This window comes from Balaenoptera ricei, chromosome 17, assembly GCF_028023285.1.
Source record: "Balaenoptera ricei isolate mBalRic1 chromosome 17, mBalRic1.hap2, whole genome shotgun sequence".
Lineage (NCBI taxonomy): Eukaryota > Metazoa > Chordata > Mammalia > Artiodactyla > Balaenopteridae > Balaenoptera > Balaenoptera ricei.
Genome location: NC_082655.1, coordinates 37,380,781 through 37,405,748, shown reverse-complemented (window position 1 = coordinate 37,405,748; position 24,968 = coordinate 37,380,781). Strand labels below are relative to the sequence as shown.

General features: G+C 34.4%; 1 protein-coding gene across 11 annotated transcripts in view; it reads left to right on the top strand.

Moving 5' to 3' along the window:
* VPS13B (vacuolar protein sorting 13 homolog B) overlaps positions 1-24,968 on the top strand; it is a 766,991-nt gene that overhangs the window by 350,598 nt on the left and 391,425 nt on the right. For all 11 annotated transcript variants that reach the window (XM_059902238.1, XM_059902239.1, XM_059902241.1 and 8 more), the window contains exon 23: positions 5,762-5,996. In XM_059902238.1, the coding sequence (XP_059758221.1) occupies positions 5,762-5,996 (235 nt within the window). The remainder of the gene's footprint in view (positions 1-5,761; positions 5,997-24,968) is intronic.

Here is a 24,968-nt window from a genome sequence, read left to right as displayed (position 1 = left end):
AAGGCACCTTGCTTGCCTCACTCCTAGTCCCAGGCCTGTATTATACATTTCCGAATGTTAATATATTCTGAAAAAGTTCAAAAATAAAACTAGATTCTGATTCAGTGATCAAAATCTAGGCCCTAAAACTGAGTTTTTTAAAAAGTTGTGTCCATTGTCCAAGACGTTTTATGAGCCAAAGTATAAAAAAGAAAACCCTGAAGTTGTCATCAGATTAAACAAAACATCATAACTTAAAGCCATCTAAGGATTATTCTTTTAATGAAAGTTTGAGCAAGTAAATGTGCTTGGAATCAGAGTTTCTGGAAAGTTGATTTTGGAGCCAAAGTTGATATTTGCTAAGCCCATGAACTTTTTTACTTATTTTAGAAAGACGTACATTGCATTAAGACATCAACAATATTTGTGATAACCTATTTGTTTTTCAGTGGGAAAAAGAACTTGCATACTTAATTGTTATTGGATTGTTTTATAGTGCTAAATGTAGTGCTGAACAATTTTTTAATATGAATTTGGTTTGGGGGGGTCCTTTTCACCACATATTAGCATAAACTCATTGTTTTTGCAATTTTTCTCCGTCTGCTCATCAGCAAAGCTCCTGTCTATTACATTTTTTATTCCAGAACCACATAATTGGCAATGGCAAGCGGTTGACAAAATAGAAGTACTCTGGCCTAGAATTCACTAATAAAGGAGAACATTACCCTGGTTTTTGCCAAACTCAAGTCTTTTTGTCTTTTACATTGAAGATCGTGTTGCTGTCCTATGGCATTTCCTGGGTGTTTTTATTTAGTTTCTGAAGTCTTCTGACTGTGGACAGTATAGTGTAATGGACACTTTATTTTCCATACAAAGCATCCTGATCTCCTTCTTTTTGCTAATAACCTTTTATTCCTTTTAGGGAATGACTTTCCACATTCTGTGAGATTTTGGTGAGAATGTCAAAGTTTCTCAAGCACCATAAGCCAGTTAACCTAGAGCAATTGAATTTTTTCTCCCAGAAAGTTATATATAGCGTATGACCAGTGATGCAGTTATTGCACGATACACTTAATGTTCTCAAGTCCAGTGAACTTCCTGGCTTATCTCCAGGATGAGATAAGACATTTTAGGCTAGACACATCAGTTGTCAATCACATTAATTATGAAAGTAATTATTTCCTTTAATACTTAAAATTTGCACACAGGGCTATATTTTTATTTATAGGCATTGAGAAAGTGACAGCAGTTGCCTGGTAGTTTGTTAGAAAGAGGAAGTCTGGAATACAAATCTAGGAATTTTTTTCATGTCTTCCCTTGACAAGTATCTATGGGAAAAGTGTGGAGATTTGTAACACTCACTGTGGAAAAGAAGACAAGGTGCACTTTTGAGGTTTTTAACTAATGCCCTAAATTGTGTATATTTAGATTTCTACGAAATGGGAAGATATTCCAAATATTTTCATAATGTATTGAGAGTTTATAGAATAAGAAAACAATTTGGGCTGTAGCTTATTTATGTTTCATAGTGCAGATATAATACTACTTACTTTGTTGGCCTCTGTATGCATAGATAGCTAAACCATAAGCAACAGCATTTTAAAATAAAAGGATTGTGAACATCTTTTATAAATCCATGAGAACTAATATATGGATCTAGTGTATAGTAGATATTTAGTGTATGTTCATTGGCTTTGTTTATTTAGCGAACATTTAGGTGGCAGTTAATATGTTACATCTTTATATCAAAGCTGATTTCCCCCCTTTACAGATGAAGAAACTGAAGTCACGGAGAGACTAAATAACTTGTCAAAGGTTCCACAGCTGGAGATGAACCCATCTGGCTGACAAGTCAATTTTATTAATTACTAGGTGTCTCTGTGAAATGAAATGATGAACAGCATGCATTAAACAATTATTTTAATTAACATCAATATCTGGTGCTAATAAAAATAATTGTGTTCACTTATTTAACAATTATTTAATACCTAGTATATGCTAGGTGCTGTACTATGAACTGAGACTGTAGCATGAACAAAATAAGCACAGTGTCTGACATTATAGACTTTATTATGCTCTAGTGAAAATTATGTAAGGCTATTAGTATTTTAAAATCCTCTTGTTTCAAGTTTCTTAAATGCTGGGACTAGTCTTTTGTCTCTGTTTTCCTGACTTCCAGCTCAGTTAATGGTGGATGTTAAAGAATGCATGAATAAAAGAAAGAAAAAGTGAATGAAAATACAACTTGCAATGTTTCTTCACTTTTATTTTTTACTTGAAACTGTTTCCTGAGGTGTAAAATACATTCATGCAGAGAACATTTCATTCTGTAGAAATTTTCTAACTATAATTATCACTAAAGTTTCAAGGGTTTTTTTTTTTTTGAATAAATTTATTTATTTATTTATTTATGGCTGCGTTAGGTCTTCGTTGCTGTGCACGGGCTTTCTCTACTTGTGGTGAGCGGGGGCTACTCTTTGTTGCGGTGTGCGGACTTCTCATTGCGGTGGCTTCTCTTGTTGTGGAGCATTGGCTCTAGGTGTGTGGGCTTCAGTAGTTGTGGCATGCGGGCTCAGTAGTTGTGGCTCGCGGGCTCTAGAGCGCAGGCTCAGTAGTTGTGGCGCACAGGCTTAGTTGCTCCGCAGCATGTGGTATCTTCCCGGACCAGAAATCGAACCTATGTCCCCTGCATAGGCAGGCAGATTCTTAACCACTGTGCCACGAGGGAAGTCCAAGTTTCAAGTTTTGAAGAAAGGAAAACATGTTATTTGGGAAATAGGAGCATTATTTAAAAGGGCAGAAAATATGGTGTGACATTTTGAAACATTTATATAAAGTTATTCATATAATGGACAGTGGGCTAATTAAAATGCTTATATTAGGTTAATGTGTAAATGAAACCTGTCTTAGTCTCTTCTTTTTAACTGAGTTATGGTCACAGTTATAGAGCACACAAATTAGAAAAATCAAAGTTTACCAAATCTTACTTATGGAGGATGGGGGTACAAATGGCATATATCTTTTCAAACAGCACTTGAAACTTCAGAAAAAACGGAACTTGGAACTTAAGAAAAAATGCATGACAATCATTTCATTTATTAAAATAATACCGAATAATTTCTACTTTATTGGTTTATCCTCGGCATATGATACTTAGATATGTAGCCCTTGACCTAATAGGAATCAAAATAGAGGTGGTTCTACTTCAAGAATTTGTAATAATCCCTTCACTTTAACACATGAATGTGTTCAATATTGGCAAAAGAACATGTTGCTACCAAAACTGAAATAAGATCCTTGAAACAGAAAGGATGTTGCCATGGAAAAATGAAGTAACACTCAGTGCAGCTGTGATGCATTAATGAATAGGATATTTTTTTAAAAGATCATTTGTGTTTGGTGTGGCTCAGAGGGTCCCAACCAGATGGTTTCCATGAACATGATCTGACCCCCGGTTTGAGGACTTCTTACTGGCAGATTACTTCATTTTCTTTCCCTTGGATTGTCAGATCCTTACATTAATACAAAATTTACTGCTGCAGATTTGTATTCACTTATATAAATCACTCAACATTTTACATTAAAACCACAATTTTAGACATACAGTTTAACAGTTATTTTAAAAGTGTAAAAAGATTTATGTGATAGCTTTAGTATACATAATAGATGTAACATTATAATAAGTTTGAACAATTTGGATTATGTATATGTTTTAGTTCTTATCATTAAAAGAATCCCCACAATATACATCATTTTTTAGAAAGTTTATTTTTTACAGTTGTTATGTATGTCAGGCTAACATACTGTTGATTCTGTATGCATTGCTCGGGTTGTTTTAATTTGATTAAATAATTTATTTCCAAATTAGTGGAAATTTGGAATATATTGTGATTTTGGCACAATTTAAATTTGTTTCTCAGGACATCTATGTATAAATCTGTGTACGGCGGCATATTAAACTAATTATCTCACATTGTTGGAAGCATTTTTCAACATAGCATCAATATCTAACACAGGGACTTCCCTGGTGGTCCAGTGGCTAAGCCTCCGTACTCCCAATGCAAGGGGCCCAGGTTTAATTGCTGGTCAGGGAACTAGATCCCACGTGCCGCAACTAAGAGTTCGTATGCCGCAACTAAAAGATATCACATGCTGCAATGAAGATCCCGCGTGCCACAATGAAGATCCCACGTGCCGCAACTAAGACCCGGCACAGCCAAATAAATTAAATAAATAAATAAATATTTTAAAAAATCTAACATAAAGTGTTAAACACTGACCCTTCATTGTTTGACCTTAAAACCACAATTAATATAGGAGAATATGCTGTCAGTGTGCCACTTTAACTTGTGCACTTTAACATCACTAATGCATTGTTCTATATTTTAAAACATAAATGTAATACATCTGAGACAATATTCACTTCTATTTCAGAAGTTAACAATGTTGTGATCTTAAATCGACAATGAACTACTTAACCATATACATGCTTAAATTATCTAAGCTACAAGATAAAATTCTAAAATTAAAAAAATCTCATACTTCATGAACCAACGTACTTTTTTTTTTGCAAAATTTTACTTATATTTTTCTTCACTGAGTTTCTGTGCATGGAGAAATATGCACAGAAATATTGAAGGGAAGATGAGTAAGTGTACTTAATTTGTAAGACTGGCAAATTATTTATCATATCAAGGAATTCCAGTGCTGTTACATATCATGCTCTCACTAAGGAATATATTAACCCCAAGAGAAGGTATATTACTTTATTCTTAGTTATGTTTTATAAAATATGATCTCTTTGTTATTTTAAGTTGCTAGACTATCCGAACATTTTTCAAGCAAACAAATTTTAGTTTTTATTAGATAATACCTTTGTAAGCCAAATATTTTATAGAAAATTAAAGGTTTTATTTTGTATTTTCTTAAAAATAATTTAAGTATGGTAGGCTGTTTGGGCAGTTTACTAACCAGGTACAGAATATTACCTTGTAAGAGAGTCACCTAAGACTAATAGGCTTTAACTTACATTGCTTTTGAATTAAAAACTCATGATGTATTCAATTTTTTATTTGGTCTTGCTTAGTCTTACTTTAACTCTGTTAGGGTCTGGCAACCTAAGTAACTACACTGGGGATAGGGGAACATAAAAATTTCACATGAAATCATAATTTAGGTAATAAGTTGAAGTATGATAAAAGTAGGGAATAGCACTCTGATTTTTAAGTCTCCTGAATTTTCTTCATTACTATATGTTATAAACATGTTCTCCTTTAATGTTTGTCTAGAGATGTAATCCGAACATTTAAAATATTCTTTTCTTAAATTTCAGTATGTGAAGTAAGGGAGAAATTCACATAGAAATAGCTGTTTGTGGTTTTTTATTTTTTAAAGTAAGAGTAATAAAATGCTAGTCCGTTCTAAGGCCTTAGCTGGTGTTAACAAAATGTAATGAACTGCAAAAAAAGGAGGATTTTCTCACCTTTTTTTGCCAGCACATTTTCTAACTCAATCATGTTTCTTGGAAAGAACTGTGGAAAGGCAGATATGTTTTCATTTCATGTCACTGTGCTCTTTTGATCAAATTTATAGCAAGAAACAATACCTTTTCAAGTGTTTGTTGTATTCTTTAGTGAAAGTAACTCATAAAGACATAAGTATGGGGCATTTTCTTTTTTTTGGCTTGCCTGTGTATTCTGGTAAAGATATTAGATGTTTGAGGATACATTTACTCTAAAATTTAGTCTGATCCAAATATTTTGATTCTGCTTTTCTTTTCTAGCTTGAAGTACAATCTTGTTGTGTGTTCATCCCAAGTGATAGCTTGCCTTCCCCAAGTACAATTGTATCTGGTGACATTCCTGGAACAGTAAGAAGTTGGTACCATGGACAAACCAGCATGCCAGGAACACTTGTTCTCTGTTTGCCTCAAATAAAAATTGTTAGTGCTGGCCACAAGTATATGGAACCTCTGCAGGAGATTCCTTTTGTCATCCCACGACCCATCCTTGAAGAAGGTACTTTTTTAAAAAAGTCTTCCTATGGTTATTATCCTATGGTTATTATATTTTATACTGATATTTTTAGTTTTACTGCTTTTTTTTTTTTTAATGCCAGTGCATTTCTGAATCAGTCTTCTCATTGAAAGAACTGCATGGAAATGAACTAAGTGATCTACAAAGTGGATCTATAAAGAGAGATATACAAAGTGAATGAACTAAGTGATGATGTTTATTGATAGCCACACCTTTTATATATATGGAGACTATATATATATATACACACACACATATATATATATATATATATATATATATATATATGGAGACTATCTACAAAAGATCATATAGAATACAGTATAATCACTGAAATGCTAAACATAGACAAAATTAACTTGAGAAGAAAGTTGGTTTCAGATGTTTGCATTAGGCTGAACTAAGAATTATAAGTAGGTTGATTTTAATTTAAGCCACTAGACTTACGAATGGATGTATCATAAATACATAATCAAATGAATACATTATTTACAGCAAGCATGATATATTTCTAGATTACTCATTTATTTAAATAAAATAGATAATTGTGTGATGATTGGAGCCATGGATCTTTCTTCAGTAAATACTTGATTTCTGATGTTGCAGTGTTTTCAGTTGCAGGTTCATACCCTTTTGAACTTTGATGTATTCATTTCAAACTGTGTGAACCTGGAAAAGTTTTGAGTCACAAAGTAAATAATGTGAATCTATATTTTAATAACAAGCCTCAAATTTTTTGACAGTGCTAAATAGGTCAACACCTTGTTCATATTATTAGGATGTAAGTGTCTGAATCCTGATATCGTTCAGATTACCACAGTACTGTTATTGAAAAGCAGGTACAGTCTGCAATTTTTGATTTTGACTTAATGTCGATTTCTCTCTCCTTTTCTCTATTGAAATTTCCACTGAAATCTAGTTTTCGTAGGTTTATCAAAAGTAAGCATGATTTTACTGGCAGAAATTAATGTTGGTACTTAATGATATGAATACCATTATCATAAAATCATAGAATTGTGAGAGTTAGAAGGAACTTCTTTAGAGTTCTTCTTAAGTGCTCTTTGTCTTGATAATTTCTCTAGCATATTGGACATAGCCGTTCTTTGTTATTTGTTTTTGGTTATAGGGAATTCCTTATTATCACAATAGCTATTACATGTCATATCAAAGATATGCTAGAGTGAAGTGAGCTCATAAAGCTCATAAAGTGAGCTGGGAGTGCTTCCTCCTTTTTTTAAAAATTTTAACTCTGGAATAATTTTTGTAAGATTAAAATGATTTGTACCTTGACTTTTTGTTAAAACTCACTGATAAAATTCACATATTGTAAAATTCTTCCTTTTAAAGTATACAGTTAGATGATTTTTAGTGTATTTACAATTTTTATGCAACCATCACCATAAAATTTTAGAAGAGTTTTATCACCCTAAAAAGAATTGGTATATCATTAGCACTTACTCCTCTTTCTCCCTTCCCCCCAGGCCCTATGAACCACTTGTCTTTCTATCCCTATGAATTTGCTTCTTCTAGACATTTCATATGAATGAAATAACAAAATTTGTGGTCTTTTGTGACTGGCTTCTTTCACGTACCATTATAAGTGGTACGTGAAAGAAGCCATCTTTCACTTCTTTCATAGAACCATTGTTATAGCATGTATGTCTTCATTCCTTTTTATGGCTGAATAATTCATTTTATGGATATACCACATTTTATTTATTCATTGATTACTTGATGGACATTTGTGTTGTTTCCACTTTTTGGCTATTTTGAATAATGCTGCTATGATCATTCTTGTACACTGTTTTGCATGGACATATGTTTTAATTTCTATTAGATATATATAGTAGAATTGTTGGGTCATTTGGTAACTGTGCTTAGCTTTTGAGGAATTGACAGACTGTTTTTCAAAATATCTGTGCCATTTTACAATCCCACATCAATGAATGAAGGTTCTAATTTATTCACATATTTTCATGTGGAAGTATAGTTGATTTACAATATTAATTTATCCATATCTGTGTCACCACTTATTATTATTGTCTTGTTATTGTCTTATTGATTCTAGCCTTCTCAGGGGGTGGGAAGTGGTATCTAGTGGTTTTGATTTTCATTTCCAAAATGTCTAATGATGTTGAGCATCTTTTCATGTGCTCAGTGGCCATTTGTAGATCTTGTTCTGTATTTTCTTCTTCTATTCAAATCCTTTCTTTTTTTAAAAAATATTTTAAAATTTATTTTGGCTGCACTGGGTCTTAGTTGCGGCACGTGGGATCTTCGTTGTGGCATGCGAGATTTTCAGTTGCGGCATGCAGTCTTCTTACTTGAGGCATGCAGACTCTTTAGTGGCAGCATGCGAACTCTTAGTTGTGGCATGTGGACTTCTTAGTTGCAGCATGTATGCAGGATCTAGTTCCCTGACCAGGGATCAAACCCGGGCCCCCTGCATTGGGAGCACGGAGTCTTACCCACTGGACCACCAGGGAAGTCCCTTTTCAAATCCTTTGCCCACTTTTTAGTTGGGTTATTTGTCTCTTTATTGTTGAGTTGTAAGAGTTATTTATATATTCTGATACTAGACCCTTATTAGATATGTGATTTGCAAATATTTTCTCCCATCCTCCATTTCTCCTGTTATCTGTTCACTATCTTGTTTGAATTTATTTAGTTGTTTAAATAACAGTTTTTTTCCTTTATACTGTAATATATGTTATTTTAATTCCTTTTTTCTCCTACTAGATTGGAAATTATTCCTTAACTATTTTTTCTTTCAGTCTTAGAAATTAACACCCTTTCCTCAAAGTCAACTCTGGTCCTAGAAATATTAAGCTGCATATTTAATTTATTAAATTAGGCATTAAATCAAGTTATTTACTCTGCTCCTGAACAACACACAGGTGTTAAACTACTTTAATTCAATCATCCTCTCTGGATTAATGGGTTATCACTTAAAAAAAATAATTGCTTATATTTATTGCATATATATAATCAGGACAGGGTTTGGAAAATTTATTTAGTAAGGAGCCAGATAGTAAACGTTTTCAGTTTTACCAGTTACGTGGTCTTGTTGCAACTACTCAACTCTGCTTTGGAGTGCAGAGCAGCCGTAGGCAATATGTCAATGAACTGACATGACTGTGTTTCTATGAAACTTTATTTACAAAATCTGATAGTCAGATTTGGTCATGGGCCATGTTTGTGGACTCCTATACTAGTGCCTTACTAGACATTCCTTCTTACAATTCAGTCCTTTATTCTATCTCAGATCATTTTCCTTTTGCCTTTTTGTGATGATATGTTGTTAGCAAACTTAATTTTGTTTGTTTGAAAATGTCTTTATTTTGCCCTCCTTTTTGAAAGATATATTGCTGGATATATAATTTCTTTGTTGGTAGTTATTTTTGTCTGACCCATTAAAAATTACGTTGGGCTGACTCTTGCTTTTCATTGTCCTATTGACAATGAAAATATTTATCTGCAATGTCCACTTGCAGTTTGTGTTTCTTTGAAGGTATTTTGTCCTTCCTCTCTGGCAGCTTTCAGAATTTTTTAAGTCTTTGTGTTTTAAAGTTTTAGTGTTGGTGTCTTTTATGAGTTCTGCAAGTTTTCTGGCATAATCTCTTCAGATACTGCCTGTGCCTCATTCTTTCTTACATATATTTTAGAATTTTTCACATTTTTACTGTATTATTCTTGTCTCTTCTTTGTACTTTTATATTTTTTCTCTTTGACTTGCTGACCTGCATTCTCAGTAATTTCTTTAATCTGATCCTCCATTTCATTAATTTTTTAAAGCTGGGTCTAATATGCTGTTAAACAGTTATTCATTGAATTTTTTGAATAAACTTTTATAGAATTCAAATATATCATATAGAAAACTGCACAACTCTTAGTTCACAGCTTGATACGTTTTATAATAAACCTACCCCTGTTGCCTACATCTGAATCAAGATCAAAAATATTACCAGCACCCAGGAGATCTTCTCTAGTTCCTTGCGAGCCTCTCTTTCTTCAGATTCAAACTGCATCTTGACATCTAAAACCATAAATTAATTTACCTGTTTCTGAACGTTATAGCACTTTATTAAATTTAAATTTTTACTTATGATATTTTTTTCATTTTGATTGATTTTTAAAACTCCTTTTTATTCATAATTTTCAAGGCTTCCTTGTGTTTCTTGATACATGAATCATTTATTTTATATTATTGTCTAATTCCTGCCGACTCTTCTCTACTATGCCTAGTATTCCTTGTGCATTCTTTGTTCGTTTTTATAGGGAGAGAGGTTATTTTTTTTCTTTGGAAATTTGTCTATAGAAATTTTTTGAAGAGTAGCCGAAAGATTCCTCCTATACATACTTGAATTTACTTCTGATACATTGGGAGTATTACCAGTTCAGGAACACTTGCAACTAAATTCCTTGTTAGAGGTTTTTATGCCACTCATATACTAAATATTTGAGTTAGAACTTACAGGATTGGCTGTGGTTATCAGTATTTTTCTTACTCTGTTCAAAGTTCAGTTTTCTGGTAGAGTTTTAGTTGGGTCATGTAGAGAGCAGAAAAATGGGGCAGTTTTATTTCTAGTTTACCCTAACATTAGTATCGTAGCCATTTGCATACAAGCCTTGTGTCCTGTTAAGTTCTACAGTACTAATTGGCCTAGGGCTTTGTCTTTAATCAGCCTTACCTGTGAACAAGGATGTTCAATTTCACGTTTTGAAATGCCTCAAGCGATTTGTTTTGTTTACCTCTGAGTTTCTGGCTTCTCTCATTCCCTGGCATTAATAATCTTTACTTTTTGGAGAAACTCATTAATGATTTTAAGGAGATATTGTGTGTGTGCATGTGCGTGTTTGTGTGTGTAAACAAATATAAGTTTTAATCTTAGTATGTGTTACATATAAACATTTTATAAATACATTCATCATTTTCATTTGTTTTTAGTGTAAGGGTCATTCAGGGAATGAAATCTACCATTGTTTCTGGAAATAGAATCCCCCAGTGAGGTTAAAGATGTTATGACAATATTATAGCACCCCCTTAATGGATTTTATGAAAGGACTGATGTGTACTACCGTACTATTTGTTATCTCTTCAATACTCATTTCAAATCCCTCTTACTCCTGCAGCGCTCCTGCCAACTTCAACTGTTTGTCCTTTTCATTTGATAAATTGTTTTATTCTTATCTTGTTTTTCCAATATATTATGAATGTCTTAAGAACTACAGAAGTCTCCATCTTTAAATCATAAGATGTTATTATATTCTCTGATTTTTTTTCTAGAACTGAGTTAGAATCTTAGTTTATTTTCAACTTTTAAAAATATCATATACCAGATGGAGAGCACTAGAATCAAATAGAAACTTCTAAAGTCTATTTTTCATACTCCCTAGGAGACTATAGAGTGACTATATAATCAACATTGAAACCTAAATTTTACTTTAGGTTTCAGTTTTTTAACCACCTGGTTATTCTCATTGGCCAAACCTACTTTGAGGAAAGGAGATTATTTCAAGATATTTAAAACTTCTTCAGGCATTAAAAAAACCGTAGATATTAACTTGTGAAAGACCATAAGTATATATTTTTTCTTCATTTTAAATGTTGTTTGTAAAAATATTTGAGTATAACCCTTTGATGCATACATGTAAAAAGTAGTTTACTCTTTATCTTTATACCTGTGCATAGATTGAGAAAGAATCTGGAGGTCTCTGTTCACTTTCAGTTTTCAACTAGTCCTCCTGGTTTCAGTGTCATTCCGCATTCTCTTTTTCAAACATATTTGAGTATTGGAACCTGTTGAAGGATGGTTGTCATGAATCAGATTGATCCTTTATGGTTTATCTCTCTGGGCCTCAGTCACTTGCTATTTATCTGTTATATTTATATGTTTAAAAATTTCGTGATATTACTTATCTGCTGTTTTGTCCTCTCCTGTTCTCATCCTCATTTTGATTTATAATGCTTTTTTTCTCTCTCAATGTCATTTTGCCGGTTTCAGAATGTAGATAAATATTTTTAATCATTCATGATCAACCAGATATACAATGTACCTAAATCTATACCACCTTCCGATTGTGCTTCTTTCTAGTCTGCTTCTCCAATACTATTATTGTTTTGTGTTCAACTCATTTTTGTTCAGTAAATGTTTTTTGATAATTGTAGATGATGGATTTGGTGAAAGTCTGAGAGGGCATGGGCTCAGGGGAAGATAGGAAAATTGGAGGCAAGGAGATTAGATATTGCATCTAGCTATATAGTTGTCTGGAAACATGACTGTCAGACCCAGAATGGTGGTGATAGGGATGGAGAAAATGGGAAAGAATAGAGAAATATTTAACAAAAAAACTGGCAAAACTTTGTGACTGGATTAGTTATAGATAGTGAAAGAGAAGTAAATGTGTAGAATAACTCCATGGTTCCTAGCTTGGATGTCTGTGTAGACGTTTATATGGTTAATATTATGATTACAAATAAAGAAAGAGGTTTAGTTTTGGGTGTGGAAGATAGGAAGGATGAATTTAAGTTGGCACATACTGTAGAGTGTTTGTGGGACATTCAGGTAAATGTATCTAATAAGCTGTTGCATATATGGGTCTAGAGCTCAAAAGAGGAATCACTGTTAGAGATACACAATGTGATAGCAGGGAAAACCTTGAAAAAAGATGTGATCACCTGAAATCACTTACGTAGAGACAAATAAGTATAATCCAGACAGAAAAAGGGGGAAACACTAATGTTCACTGGCTGAAAAGGAAAAAAAAATAATCTATGTTGAAAACTGTGAGTAAGGTAAGTACGGAAAAACCCATGAGGCAGTAGTATCATGGAAGACACACGATCTAGTCATTTAAATGTAGCGGAGATGCCCAATAAGATGAGGACTAAAAGGTGTGAAAGGGATTTGACAATTTTGGGTGATTGGTTTCTCTTATCACCATACTTTCAGAGGAATAGTGTTAATGCATGTCAGATGATGGTGCCTTAAGGACTAAACTGAAAGTGAAAAATTAATATAACAAATTTCCAGTGTCTTTAAAAACATATTTGAGAGAGACGGAAAAGAGAGATGGTATTTAGATGTATATATACCTTGATATCCTTTGGTTGTACACAACAGAAACCAAGTCAGGATAATTTAAGCAAAAATGGAGCTTAATGATTCATTGTCTGTATTCTACTGTAGGAAACAACTTTGAATTTTTAGTTAAAATTTTGATATTTCACCATTTGACTTTGGTGGTTATGAAGACCGTGTTTTCAGTTAAAACTTTCTTTATCTTTTATTTTTAGCTTGGATTCATAACTCCTGTGAAGTTATTTTTCTCTTGCTCTTTGTCTTTGGTGTTGTTTGGTTATCATTCTGGAGTTCTAAATTTCTATTAAAACCTTAATTTTTGAATCTAGTTGTTTAGATTCAAAATACAGTGATCTAGTCAATATGGTATGAACAAAATGAAAAAAAAAACCCTTTAGCATTACAAAGATGATCAATATGATGAACAAAAGGGTTCTCATTTTATAGATTTGAGCCTTCTTCTATACTGAACTTGGACTTCAAAGTTCAAAATGAGGAACTCTTTGTTGAAATGTGTCATCTGATTTCAGTTGCCATGGGAAGGGAGAGATGATCGCTAATATGGCCAGATCCAATCTGTGTAGGGTGTGTGGGTCAAAATCAACATCTTGAATTTCATTAGAGAGTATTTGCAGTGAGGCTTGCAGATGTAATTTGCTACATCTAGCTCACACCTCTGAGCAGATGGGTTTCTACCCTTTGCCTAGCCAAGGTTTGTTTTTCCTTTTTTGAAAGAGTTGCCTGTGACTTTAATAAAATATTTTGACAGAGTTGGAATATAAAGATCATTTATAAATTAAAACTCTGCTATTGTTGGATTTAGTGAGTTTTAATAGAAACTGATGTGAAAATTGTTGAGCATCTATGAAAAACATGAGGGCTATTTTTTCCGTGTAATTCTGGTCACCTTAGTTGTTCATATGTATTGTTACAGTATAGATATTTTTAAAATATCATAGTTTGATAATCATAATTTCCACTTGTTCTGAAAGATGATGATGTACTATTGCAGTAGTTTTTTCCCCCAGCTTTACTCAGTGTCTTTGACTTTAATTCTTAAACCGTATGTAAATGAGATTGCCTGAGTAAAAGAGGAAGCTCAGAAAAGAGCTTTAGATTTGTTCTTGATGGTGTTGTTTTTAAATAAATTTCTTGGAAGCCATCATACATGTATAATAAATGAAGTTAAGCTGTTGAACTGCCTAAACATATTTAATATAATTGCTACAGACATTGTTCTCTTCTCAGTAGCTCACATTTATCCTGCTCAATCATTTGTTTACCTCTGGGTTCTATGACTTTTAAAGGCTGGACAAGGAACCTTACTTTATTTATTTCCTGTTAATCAATTTTGCATTTTCCACCCTCCCACACAAACACCTATTTTAAAAACAAAAACCAATATGGCAGATCTAATATCCTGCTCACCTTTTAAAAATAAACTATATAATTTACATTGCCTTAAGATCTTAAAAATATGGTTTTTAAATGATACCAAGGTGGCATTCTAATTAATGGGAATTTTTAAATTCAGATACAGTTGACATATAAAATTTTGTAAGTTTAAGGTGTACAGCATGCTGATTTGATACACATATATTGCAATATGATTACCACTGTGGTGTTAGCTAACATTTCTATCAGGTCACATAATTATCATTTCTTTTTTTGTGGTGAGAACGTTTAATATCTAGTCTCTTAGGAACTTTGAAGTGTGTAATATAGTATTGTTGACTGAAAATCACTATGCTGTGCATTAGATCTTCAAATCTTATAGTTGCAAGTTTGCACTCTTTAGCAATATCTCTCCAATATCCTTACCCTCCAGCCCCTGGTAACCACCATTCTTTTATTTGTCTGAGTTCAGCTTTTTTAGATTTCATGTACAAGTGATATACAGTAGTTGTCTTTCTCTGATTTATCTAACTTAGCATAATGCCCTCATTTAAGGAAATTTGGAAAGCAAGTAACATATACAGGAGAAAATAAAAAATCACTTGATGATGACCACTTTTTTTTTAATAAAGAAGTGATTATTATTATTTTTTAAATTTATTTATTTATTTATTTTTGGCTGTGTTGGGTCTTTGTTGCTGTGCACGGGCTTTCTCTAGTTGTGGCGAGCGGCGTCTACTCTTCGTTGTGGCGCGCGGGCTTCTCATTGTGGTGGCTTCTCTTGTTGTGGAGCATGGGCTCTAGGCACGCGGGTTTCAGTAGTTGTGGCTATACGTGATGTTATTTTTCTTTTGCTCCTTTTAAGAATTTCTCTTGTTCTGTAGTTTTCAACAATTGGACTATAATATCTATAGGTATTTATGTTTCAGTATTCACCCTGTTTGAGCTTGGTTGAGCTGCTTGGATGTATGTACTAATGTTATTCATCAATTTGGAGATTTTTCAGCCATTATTTCTTCAAATATTTTTGTGCTGTTTTCTTTCTTCTCTTCTCTGGGCCTTCCATTTTAGGTTAGTACGCTTCAGCTCTCTGAGGCTCTGTTAATTTTTTCTTCAATATATTTTTCTTGTTTTTCAGGATGGATACTTTTTTTTTTTTTTTTTTACTTTCAGGAATTGTAGAACATTGATTTTATTGTTGTGTTTTTGCACAAGCAGTAAATAGGCTAACATTTTAGGTACAGGGTAATTATTCTTGAAAAGCAAGGCATCAAAATCAAGTTTATAGTTAATGGCCCGACATGTTGACAGGAGCTATGTGAAAGTCCCAGAGATGTCTCTGAGTTACTGAAAATGTTAAAGATCAGTGTGCTATGCAGGCAGGAGAGAGATGCAAAGGTAGACCCCCTCTGGGGCATTCTGTGGAATACAGATATGCTGGGCTGGTTCCCATACAGGCCAATGTGGAGGAGGTTCTGGGAGGGGTAATCTCATGTCCACCATTGTGCCTGTCCCTTCCATTAATGCCACAAGACTTCTAAGGACAGTATGTGGTATTAACACGCTTATTGTTCCAATCTTGGAGTTTTACTCACCTGGCAGCAGAATGCACAGGTACAGAAAGTGTATCTACACCATGCCAGAAGTGGGGTTGGTGGGGGGTGGGGGCACTGCATTAGATTCCACAGGGCAGTGGGGGATTGAAACACTCACACCTCTAGCTTCTAAGGAAAGCTGCGACTTAAGCCAAATCCTAAGAGTTTATTTAGGCTTTGATTCAAGGACATGATGGCTTTGCCTTCCTAGATGCTCTCCTTGCCAATAGGGTCATGTCTTGGATTTGTTGGATGGCTGATGCTGCTCCTCTGTTAGGCCAACAAGGAAGGGCTCATGGTACAGACCTTTACATGGCAGATTGAGTGAGAGTGGTGCCTGCATCCTGGGGAGACCACTGTCTCTGGACTCTGGACAACTCTTGGTCTGACTGATCTCCCTGGCTACCTCAATGACCCCAAGTGCCCTGCCTGTTTTTCTAGATCCTGAAGATCCTGATAACATTGGCTGTCCTTATGTGTTTGTATATAATGGGAGATGTTGAATGCTTACTTGAATAGACTTGAACACGATCCCCAAGTACATTTCTTTAGCATGGACATTCTTCTCCCTCCCAGAGGCAGTCATTTGGGGATTATCTGTTTTTCCTGGTCTCCTTTTGGTTTTCTTCCCTAGTCAGAATGGATAATTTCTATTGATCTGTATTTAGGTTCATTGATTGTTTTTTTCTTCTGCCAGCATGAATCTGCTATTGAGCTTCTCTACTGAATTATTCATTTCAGTCATTGTACTTTTCTACTTTAAATTTTGATTTGGATTGGGATTGACATATATACACTAATTTGTATAAAATAGATAACTAATAAGTGCTGTATAAAAATAAATAAATAAAATAAAATAAAATTTTGATTTGGTTCTTTTTTGTATTTTCTTTCTCCTTATGAGATTATTGATTCATTGTTTTGATACTTTCCTTGAATTTTAAAAAATCTTTTTCTCTAGTTCTTTGAACACATTTATAGTAGCTACATTGTTGTCTTTTGTTATGCTTCATGCAACATCTGTTGGCACATAGAGACAGTTTTTATTGACTGTGGTTGTTTTCCTGAAATAGGGTGCACTTTCCTATTTCTGTGTTTGTCTAAAATTTTTAAAATATTGAGAATTTTAGGTGTGTGCTTATGTATTCTTCTTTTTCCCTGGAAAGTTATTGTTCTTTTATGCTAGTTTGCTTCTTTGTAAAGTAACTTCCTTGGGCTAAATCTGTTTCTTCCTAACTGTGTGACCACTGATGTCTCAGCTCAGTTTTGTTCTGTTCTTATTATTCTTGGTTTTATTTTTAACCCTGGCTTTTTAGGTATCACCCTTATGTCTTCTTATCTTAATGGTCAGCCAAAATTGAACAGGGGTAGTTCTCAAATAAGGCTTTTGTCCTCTACTAATAGATAGATCTCTATATGTGTTAGGATTGTGTATTCAGTGTTCTGGCCATTCTCATACCTGCCAAACTTTTACTTTCCTCTGAGCCCTTCCACATGTCCTCTATACATATGTGTAGTCTCAAGGTTGTTTAGGAGTGTCCAGATAACTCAATTCTTCTGCATCCACTGTGCTTGTGTGCCACGTCAGTCAAGAATATGCTTTCTCCAATCACATTCACAATCTCAGGCTAGTAGAGCTGTTGGCCCTTCCTGTTCAACCATTACTGAGATCATCATTTCAACGACAAGACTTCTGGGTGTGGTTGTTGTTCACTACTCCAGATAAGGTGACCTCTTTTTGACCATGGCAGCAGTGCCTCTAGTTTTTGTGGCCTGCCTTGCACTGGCAGAACCTCCTGGACTTTTGTTTGCTGGGAGTTTTTTGATTACTGATTCAATTTCATACTAGTGATCAGTTTGTTCAGATTGTCTATTTCTTTCTGATTCTGTCTTGGAAGATTGTATGTTCCTAGAAATTTATCTGTTTCTTCTAGCTTGTACAATTTGTTGGCATATAATTGTTCGTAGTGTTCTATTATGATTTTTTAATCTCTGTGATATAGGTTTTAATTTCTCCTCTTTCATTTCTCATTTTGTTTATTTGGGTCTTCTCTCTCTCTCTCTCTCTCTTTTTTTTTTTTTTCCTTAATGAGCCTGGCTAAATAAAGGCTTATCAATTTTGTTTATTTTTTCAAGAAAACAGCTCTTGATTTCATTGATCTTTTCTATTGTTTCTTTTATCTCTATTTCATTTATTTCTGCTCAGATGTTTATTATTTCCTTCTTTTGACTTTAGGTATCATTTGTTCTTCTTTTCCTAATTCCTTTAGATGGCAGGTTAGTTTTTTATTTTAGAATTCTCTTGTTTCTTGATATAGGCCTTTATTGCTATAAACTTCCTTCTTAGAACTGGTTTTGCAGCCTCCCATAGATTTTGGAAAGCTGTGTTTTTATTTTCATTTGTTTCATGTTATTAACTGATTTCCTCTTTGATTTCTTCATTGACCCATTGGTTTTTTAGGAGCATGTTGTTTAACATCTGTGGGTTTGTGTCTTTCCCATTTGTCTTCCTGTAATTCATTTCTAGTTTGATACTGTTGGGGTCAGAAAAAAAATGCTTGCTGTAATTTCTGTCCTCTTAAATTTGTTTAGACTTGTTTTGTGACCTAGCATGTGATTTATCTTGTAGAATGTTCCATGTGCACTTGAAAAGAATGTGTATTCTATTTTTGAATGGAATATCCTCTAGATATTTATTAAGTCTAACTGGTCTAATGTATCATTTAAGACCACTGTTTTCATATTGATTTTCTTTCTGGATGATCTGTCCATTGATGTAAGTGGAGTGTTAAAGTCCTCTACTATTATTGTATCGATATTATTATCAATTTCTTCCTTTATGTCTATTAGTATTTGCTTTATGTCTTTAGGTGCTCCTATATTAGGACCATATATATTAACAAATGTTATAGGCTCTTCTTGTATTGTTCCCTATATCATTATGTAATGACTTTCTTTGTCTTTTGTTATAGACTTTGTTTTAAAGTCTGCTTTGTCTGATATGTGTATTGCTATCCCTACTTTATCATTTCCATTTGCATGAAATATCTTTTTACCTCCCCTCACTTTCAGTCTGTGTGTATCTTTAGCTCTGAAGTGAGTCTCTTATAAGCAGCATATAGATGGGTCTTGGTTTTTTTTAATCCAATAGGCCACCCGGTGTCTTTTGGAGCATTTAGTTCATTGACGTTTAAAGTGATTATTGATAAGTATATACTTATTGCCATTTTGTTACTTAGTTTTTTGGTTGTTTTTGTAGTTCTTCTTTGTTCTTTTCTTCCTTTAGTTTGTTCCTTTGTGATTTGATGATTTTCTTTGGTTGTTTTTTTTTTTTAGTGGTATTCTTATGTTCTTTTCTCTCTAGTTTTTGTGTATCTGTTGTAGAATTTTGATTTGTGGTTACCTTTGGGTTCATATATGTTGACCTATATCTATTTGTTTTAAACTGGTAGTCATTTAAACTTAAGCACATTCTAAAAGATCTACATCTTTTACTCCCATCCCCCATGTTTTGTTTTTGAAGTCATATTTTACGTTTTCATGTTTATCCCTTAACTCTTTATTGTAGCTAAAGTTGATTTTACAATTTTTGTCTTTATTTTTATTTATATTTATTTATTTATTTATTTATTTATTTATTTATTTAGGCCTTACCAGGTCTTAGTTGTAGCACATGGGATCTTCGTTGTGGCACGTTTGTTGCAGCATGCAGACTCCTTAGTTGCGGCATGCGAACTCTTAGTTGCGGCATGTATGTGGGATCTAGTTCCCCGACCAGGGATCGAACCTGGGCCCCCTGCATTGGAAGTGTGGAGTTTTACCCACTGGACCACCAGGGAAGTCCCTACAATTTTTGTCTTTTAATATTTGTACTAGCTTATTTAAGTGGTTGATCCACAGCCTTTAGTATATGTTTGCTTTTACTAGTGGGATTTTTCCTTTCCTATAGATTCTTCTTTTTGTAACCTTTTGTTTTCCACTTAGCAAAGACCCTTTAACATATCACTTATTACTGATGAACTGTTTTAGTTTTTGCTTGTCTGAGAAGTTTTTTTTATTTCTCCTTCAATTCTGAATGATAACCTCGCTGGGTAGAATAACCTAGGTTGTAGATTTTTCCCTTTTAGCACTTTCAATATATCTGCCACTCCCTTCTGGCCTACAAACTTTCCACAGAAAAACCAGCTGATAGCCTTATGGGGGTTCCCTTCTATGTGATTCTTTTTCTCTTGTTGCCTTTAGAATTCTTTCTTTAACTTTTGCTGTTTTAATTATGATGTGTCTTACTGTGGGTCTCTGTGGGTTCATCTTGTTTGGGACTCTCTGTGCTTCCTCTACCTGGTTACCTGTTTCCTTCTTCAGGTTCAAGTTTTCTGCCATAATTTCATCAAATACATTTTTGACCCCTTTCTTTCTTTTCCTTCTGGGACCCCTATGACATGAATGTTAGTATGCTGATGTCCAGAGGTCCCTTAAACTGTCCTCATTTTTAAATTTGCTTTTCTTTTTGCTGTTAGCACTAGAGCCAGATGTGAGCTTGGAGCTTCTCCTGTGCTCAGTGGTCATCATCCATATGTGGGTGGGTAGGGTTGGATTCCCAGATGCTGGACAAGAAGCCCTGAAGGTCAGTCTGAGCTGGTTCCATTCCCTTTAAGTTTGTACGACTCCCTCCTGGCAATGACACCTTTGCCCCAGAGGGGAATATCGCTGGAGCAAGAGGGCCTGGAGAGGTTACCCAGTGTCGAGTGCCATTCGAGCTGGAACGTTCCTGACACAGCAATCAGAGCTCCAGATGGCTCGTAATCCACCACTCTCTGTCAGTGCCAGTAATGTCTGCTCTCGCCCTGTTCAGATGCAGTGCTGGGTCTGACTGGTTCCATCCCCAGGTGCGTACTTTCTTTGGCAGTGTCAGCTATTGCCCTGGAGGGAGCTGAGCCAGACAGAGTAAGAGGGGCAGGAGCAGGCACCTGCTGCAGGCAGGAGCACGTGCTGTGACCTTTGTCGCAGGAAACCCGCCGGAGCCCTGGGCAGTTTCAGTCTGCTTCCTCTGCCTTGTTTCGAGGAGTTAGCAAGTTTGCACATGCATTCTTCGGGAGTAGAGTCTTGGTTTCTTCTGTTAAGTCCCATTGCTTTCCAACCAACTAAGGGGACTTGTCTTCCTGGTTTTGGATTCTAGGACTGAGGTGTCCAAAATGTGGTACAAACCACTTACTCCCCAGGGAGGATCTTTGAGCCCTTGATATTACCCTCCTCTTCTGTGTCCCCTGTTAGGAGTACAGGTTCCCCCAATTGTTGCTTCTCCTCCCTCCTGCCCGACTCCCTGTGGATCTTTCTTTACAGCCTTGGTTATAGAGTAGCCTTTCTGCCAGTCTCCAGTTTGTTTTCAGTGAGAGATGCTCCACATGTAGATGTATTTTTTTGATATGTTCATTGTGGGAGATGAGTTTGGTGTCCTCCTACTCTGCCAGCTTGATATCTTCCTCCTACATCACATTTTCTTTATTCATCTGTTGATAGACACTTAGGTTGCTTCTATATCTCAGATATTGTGAATAATGCTTCTCTGAACATTGGGGTGCACATATCTTTTTCTAGTAGTGTTTTTGTTTTCATTGGATGAATACCCTGAAGTGGAATTGCTAAATCGTATGGTGGTTCTGTTTGTAATTTTTTGAGGAACTTTCATCCTGTTTTCCATAGTGGTTGTACCAATTTACATTCTCATCAACAGTGCAGAAAGGATTCCCTTTTCTCTGCATCCTCGCCAACACTTGTTATTTATCATCTTTTTTGGTAATAGCCTTTCTGACAGGTGTGAGATGTTATCTCATTGTGGTTTCGATTTGCATTTCCCTAATGATTAGTTTTGTTGAGCATCTTTTCCTGTGTCTGTTGGCCGTCTGTATGTCTTCTTTGGAAAAATGTCTATTCAGATCCTCTGCCCATTTTTTAATCAGGTTGTTTTTATGATATTGAGTTGCATGAGTTCTTTATATATTTTGGATATTGTGGATTCTCAGTTTCTTGGAAGGAAGTGTAGCCTTGGATCGTTCCAACCATTTGACATTTGAGCTTCCTTTCTGAAGTTCTTGACAGTTTTTTGGGAAAAAATGACTTCTAGCCCTCATTGATAATTTTGTAAACTTTTTATACTTCCTTTAATACCTTTCCACTCCCTATGAAAGCTATTATAAATTTTCACCACTTTCCTCAAGGTTATCTGATTATTTCCCCTACCCAGCATACAACCTCCTTATTACCTTAATGAAAGCATTGACAGCTTCTCATCCAAACAGGGTCCTGATACAGGACCTTTACACTTACTATTCACCTTCCAGAACACTTTTTTCGCAAGTAGCCTCATGCCTTATGTCTCTATGGAATGTCATTTTATCAGAGTGGCTTTTCTGGACTCTCCTATCTTAAAGTGGCAGCACCCTGTTCTGTTACCCTGCTTAAGTGCTCTTCAGAACATCTAAGACCATCAACATACTATATGTCATTTAATTATTAGTTTATTATCCTTCTTTCCACAACTAGAAGGCAAGATCCATGAGAACGGTGAGGTTATATTGTTCACTGCTCTCTCCCTAGATCCTAGAATAATATCTGGCATATATTTAATTCAGTAAATACTTGTTTAACAAATGAATCTACCTTACCTAGAATAAGTCTTTCGTCTGCTGACATTGCTTAGGACCAAGCCATTTTTATTCATTTATCCATCTCAGTCCATCCCTCCCTCCCTTTCTCCTTTCCTTCCTTCCTTCCTTCATAAAGCAAATATTTATTGAGTGCATACTATATGCTATGCACTACGTTTTTACGGAACTTGCTTCATCAATTATAACCTCCTTATTTAACCCTTGTTGTCATATAAAAATGCTAAAATTTCTTTCAGCTTACTCAGTTAACAGAACAAACCTCTTATTTGCAAATCCAGTGGAAACCTTTTAATCCTTGATGTTCATTGATTCTTTTTTGAAATTCTTTCTTAACTTCTGGATAACCACTTTCCTTGATTTGTTTTCTGTGGATAGTGGCTACTTCTTTTGAATATCATTCATGGGCTCCTTTCCTCTACACTTTCTTTAAAGATAGGTGTTCTTCATATTTATAGCTTTACTAGGTATTCTCATCTATACCTATACTTAACCTGTCACCTTTTCTCTGACGGTTTACAAATCTAAGAGATTGTCACATACCTGACTTCTTTGTTCCTTTTTTATATCCTTAGGTATCTGTTTGACCTAGATTGTCCATCAGTTGGCACTGATAACATGATAGAATCTTGTGCTACAGAGTAACAGTTATTTTCAATACCAAAATTGCTCTATTCCTAATTTCACAGCTAGTCGCTGGTCATACCTGTCAGCTTTAGCATGTTTTTAAAGTGGTTCACCTGAGCCCCAGAGAATGAAACCATACTTGAGGTGCCAAGTTATGGATAAACATGATCTCCACGACTCACGTTTTCTTCCATATAATTCCCTTCTGTATGAGGTTTTCATGAAATACAATTCATTGATTCAGACTCTTTCATTTATCACACTTTTTTTTAAAGTCTTTATTGAATTTGTTACAGTATTGCTTCTGTCTTATGGGTTTTTTTTTTTTTTTTTGGCCCTGAGGCATGTGGGAGATCTTAGCTACCCGACCAGGGATCAAACCCGTACCCCCTGCATTGGAAGGTGAAGTCTTAACCAGTGGACCACCAGGGAAGTCCCCAAACTCTTTAATTTAGTATTTGGAATAGTTTCTTGAACTGAAAGAGTCCTTGGGTCATCCGTGAACTTCCTATCTTCCAAAAAAAATTCTTTAAATAATAATACCAAATAATGAAAGAAGTGAAATTAATCAGGACTTTACTTTTTACCTTTTTTTTTTTAAACTTTTTTCCTTTTTCTTTGCTCTTTATTCTTATGTCTTTTCTTTTGTCACTAAGTTGGTTCTTTTACTGTAATGAAATAGTCCACTCAATTCTTGTGAAGGGAAAGGCATGAAATGGCTTAGCACTTCATGTGGAAAAAGCAGAGGAATTAGGAATTAGCATTTCTCCTCTAATACTAAGGGATAGTTAGAGCTAGGATATTTACCTAAGTCTCCCTGGTGCAAAATACAGGCTCATGCTGTAGAGGCAGTGTCATAGTGTTCTAATGCACTCAGTAAACCAGTTTATCAACTTAAGTAAATTGATATACTCTGTCAGTAATATAAAATGAATACACAAATGTGTATCTTTTATTCCTAACAAATACTCATTTATTAGAAAGGTTAACATGGCAAAGCTTTTATGCATTAGTCAGTCTTGACTTTCATCTAATGGCAGTAAACAATTCTTTTGCAGAAGTCTTGGGAAGGTAATAGATTTAACTCAAATTGACTAAAATGTCTACATGTACTATGTGTTATGTTAAGGGAAATGATAAATGAATTTATTATCTAGGATGTTTGTGTTATAAATGTTTATAAGTATTTTTATTATTTTTGTAAATATAATGTATATAGTTGAAAATGTTTTGGAAAGGGAATCATGTTTCTTATGTTGTTAAAGTTTTGAGAACACGGTGTTTGTAAAATACATATTCAATTAAAAAAGCTTAATAAGGGATAATTGGCTATTCAGTTATTTAAGAAAAAGCTAAAGTAGAAAACAATCAGGAAGCAAAAAATAGCATTTAAAAATAAGGATATTTAAAATACCCTATATTTATTTTTTAAGTTATAATCCATATATCATATCACTGAGTCATGAGACGCAAGAAATATTTTATGATAATGTTTCCTTAATTATGTAAGTGTCTATGTAATAATTTAAGTGAGGTAAGAAGTGCCATTAGTTAGTGGTAAGTCACTTTAGAAAATGTTTAATTGTAACATAT